Raw genomic sequence first — 3911 nt, forward strand, 5'->3', positions numbered from 1 at the left:
ACAGCGTAGCCCCTCGCAGGCAGTGGCTGCACCCGCCTGCGGTCTCAGAGGCGTGGGCCGCGCCGTGACTCTCTCCTGCTCATGCCTTCACGTTCTCCTTCTTGAAATCCCCCCTTTCGGACCTCACGGTGCCTCACTCTTAGAACTTTCCGGTACCATTCTTCTGTTTCCCCGGCAGGCTCCTGTCTGTACAGCGGGCGGGTGGGCACAGCCATTGTTTTGGCTCCCGTGGGCCAGCCAGAGGCTGCCCATCCGTGTCTCCAGCCGGGCCTGTCCCCTGGACCTCAGCCCTGCGCACCCCGGGCCCTCGGACACCCCCTGACGTCCGGGACACCTTGTGCACAGCAGAGCCCGGCACCCTTGCTGCCCCGCCCTCCGCTGCTCCCTGGGGGTGCGGGCGCCAGGGTGCCCCTTGTCACACACACTGGAGGCACTCGGGGCACCGCTGCCTTCGCTCTCCGCACTGCCTGGATGCCTAGCTTCCTCCCACATGCAGGCTGGCTCCCGTCCTCCTCCCTACCCCCCCCACCCTCCCGAGGCTGGAGACCATCCACACCGCAGGCCTCTGGGCCTCCGACGAACACCACTTGCTGTAAGGCCCCTTCCTGCGGCCTGGCCCCGCTGGGCGCCTCCAGCCTCCTTCCCTCCGCTCGCAGCCACCGCCTCCCAGCCGAGCAGCGGTCTCGCTCACGGATTCGTGTCCTGACTCACGCAAGCAACCGCTGAACGTCAACAGGACGAAGGAAACGGGCACGTCCAGGTGGGGCTGTGGGGACGATGAGGACACGGCGCGAAGCGCAGGGCAGTGAACGTCCGAGGGGCACGTGCGCGGGGCGCCGCCGGCCTGGGCCGCCCGTCCCGGGGCGCGTGGGGCTGCGTGGCGTCCCTCGCTGCTCAGTAAAGCTGCTCCGAAAGGCCCGGGTCCTACCCGGTCCGTCCAACCCACATCCGTCGTCACAGGAACGGCGCGCAGGCCTCGGGGCAGCTGCCGGGCGTCCGCTGCGGCTCGGCCCCGAGCGGAGGCGGCTCGGCGGCGTGGGCGGCGGCTCCCGGGCGCGTGTGCCGCGCTGGGGCCCCGGGGCAGCGGAGCCCGAGGAAACGCAACTCCGCACGCGCGGGCACAACTGCGGGGCGGCACCTCTTCCCCGAGTGCGGAGAAGCCGGAGGGCCGTTTCAACGTGCCTTACACAGCCTGATACACCCAGACTGTCGTTTCCAGACGCACTCGGTATAACGGCAACACGGAGTAGGTTTCACTTCTTTTCCCTGCGGACTGTCGGAGACCTGCCGTGTATTCTTCGCTCAGAGCCCATCTCAAGACGGATCACCAAACTCAAACGTCCCGCTTGCCCGCGGCCCCGGACGGAGGAAGCGGCAAGAGAACTACACCTCCCGGCATTCCCTGTGACGTACTTCCGGCGCGGCGGGGCTTCGGGAGAACCACATCTCCCGATATGCCCCGGGCGCGCGCTGTGACGCACTTCCGGCGCGGCGGGGACAGCGCGCCCCCGGTGGCCCGGCGGCGGGAGGAAGGCGACCGCTCGGCCCGCGGCAAGTGACGGGCGTCTGGCCGAGGGGGAGCCGGGGCGGGGCGGCGGCGGCCAGCGAGGGAGCGCGCGGGCGGCCTAGCCCCGCCCCGGTGACCTTCACGGCCCGGGCGGCGGGCGCGGGCCGGGTGGCGGCGGCGCGATGTTCGTGCAAGAGGAGAAGATTTTCGCGGGCCAGGTGCTGCGGCTGCACATCTGCGCGTCCGACGGCGCCGAGTGGCTGGAGGAGGCGACCGAGGACACCTCGGTGGAGAAGCTCAAGGAGCGCTGCCTCAAGCACGTAAGGCCGGGCCGCGGCTCCAGGCCTGCCCCCGCCCGCCCCCTTCTTCAGCGGCCCTGCTTCCCGACCCCCACGCCCCCCGCAGCTCGCCGACGCCCTCCCCGGGCCGAGGCGCCCCACGCCCGGCTCCCGCCGCCGGCAGGCCGGGAAACTGAGGCAGGAGACGCGAAGGCGCGGCGCGGCGCGGGGCCTTATGGTTTTCCAGCGTTGGTGCTCGCTTGCGCTTGGGGGTGAGGCTCTTGGTTTTTCCGCCGCTTTCGAGAGCCGGGCGCCGAGGAAGCAGGGACTCGCCGTGGACCCTTCCCTTCCCTTCCCTGCGCGGCCGGCGACCTGGAGCTGTTTCCCGCTGGCTGGCACGGGAGCCTGGCTCTGGCCGCTTGAGCCGCTGAGCTGGAGTCCCTGGAACGGGGCCCCTTCTAGACTCGTCCCCGAGCGCCCGTTTTGCCGTGGCCTTTGCATCCATGGGGGGGGGGCATCCAGAAGAAGGGTCCCCTCGCTGAGAAAGCCACTATTTAACATCTGTTCGTGTGAAAGGTCCCTTGTATAGTTGGCTCCTTAGGTTGCTAATTTTTGGAAGTGGTTCTCGCGGCTGAAGCTCTGTAAACTCCTCCCCGCAGGCCACTGGGACACCTGACTCCCGCTGCGCTTGGCCCGGTGCGCGTTTCTCGTCAGGGTGTAGGGTCAGCCTTGTAGTGCGGATCCCACGAAGTCAATTACACGTTTGTGCGACTGAAGCGTCCTCTCCAAGGACGAACTTCCAGTGACTGTAGGGACTACGCATGAAGCTACTTTGAGTCACTTGGGAGTGTGGTTCTGTGGACTTGCCCTGTAACCCGCCAGGGCAGGCCAGCGAGCATTCAGATTGCCAGAGCGAGCCCCCTTCTGGAACACACTGGGTGTCAGTTAGGATGCAGTCCTGGCCTCACATCCAGGAAGGACTTCCGTCGGGTGTTTTCACCATCCAGAAACCCATGGGGACAGCAGGCTGGCAGGCTGGGGGCTCCGTTGCTTGTGGAGTCATTAATGTTAACTAAAAATTTTTAAAAATATTTATTTTGAGAGAGAGAGAGAGAGACTGAGCGCAAGCAGGGGAGGCTCAGAGAGAGAGAGGGAGACACAGAATCCAAAGGAGGCTCCAGGCTTTTGAGTTGTCAGCACAGAGCCCGACGCGGGGCTCAAACTCAAGAACTGCAAGATGATGACCTGAGCTGAAGTTAGACACTCAACCGACTGAGCCACCCAGGCGCCCTGAGTCCTGTACATTTAAAAAGAAACAAACCTCCTGACTCGCTCCCCCCCCCTGCCCAGGCCAGGAGCTACTTGAGGGCCGGGTCTGTGTTTACACATCCAGAACAAACCTGTGGATTATTGGAATAACTGGGAATGGGTGGTCAATTCAAAACTGCGCAGACCCGGCCCGACACCTGCTGAGGCGGGCAGGGAGAAGTCCGTGGGGGAAATCAGGGTGGCATTTAGCTTAACTCGCTAATTTACATGGCTGTCAAAGTATTGTTTTATGAAGGGGACAGGAAGCGAGAACTGTGGGGTTGGTCCGCAGACACTTTCTAGTGAATTTTGGGAGCTCTTGGGGTTCATTAGGCAGCCAATTTGAATACGATGCTAATTATTATATTCCTGATGTTTATCGTTGAGTCGGGATTGAGGTGCGTCGTTGGGACTTTTCTGGCACGCTCCTACTTTAAATTGAGATTTTATGCCACTTCACAGTCTCCCCAGGTATGGAGGAGACGCATAAACTACGGGACTCGGGAGCTGAGTCGCCAGAAAGTATTCCCACCTCCACGCCTGTCCCGTTCTGTAGGCAGGACACGCTGCCCCCTGAGCCAGTCAGGACGCACTGGTTGAAAGGAGAGCGCTCATGGGGCGCCTGGGTGGCTTAGTCGGTTAAGCATCCGACTTTCGCTTAGGTCATGATCTCGCGGTGTGTGGGTTCGAGCCCCGCGTCGGGCTCTGTGCTGACTGCCAGCTCAGAGCCTGGAGCCTGTTTCAGTCTGTGACTCCCTCTCTCTCTGGCCCTCCCCTGTTCACGCTGTCTCGCTCTCTCTCTCTCCTAGAAATAAAAA

The 3911-nt window shown here is 63.7% G+C and overlaps 1 protein-coding gene across 1 annotated transcript in view; it reads left to right on the forward strand.

The window, feature by feature from the left end:
- The first annotated feature begins 1497 nt into the window (after window positions 1–1497).
- LOC120221953 (ubiquitin-associated domain-containing protein 1) overlaps window positions 1498–3911 on the forward strand; it is a 17641-nt gene continuing 15227 nt past the window's right edge. The window contains exon 1 of the mRNA XM_039219638.1: window positions 1498–1827. Coding sequence (XP_039075569.1) covers window positions 1690–1827 — 138 coding nt within the window. The 5' untranslated portion in view covers window positions 1498–1689. The remainder of the gene's footprint in view (window positions 1828–3911) is intronic.

This window comes from Hyaena hyaena, unplaced genomic scaffold (assembly GCF_003009895.1).
Source record: "Hyaena hyaena isolate Hyena2069 unplaced genomic scaffold, ASM300989v1 scaffold_823, whole genome shotgun sequence".
Taxonomy (NCBI): Eukaryota; Metazoa; Chordata; class Mammalia; order Carnivora; family Hyaenidae; genus Hyaena; species Hyaena hyaena.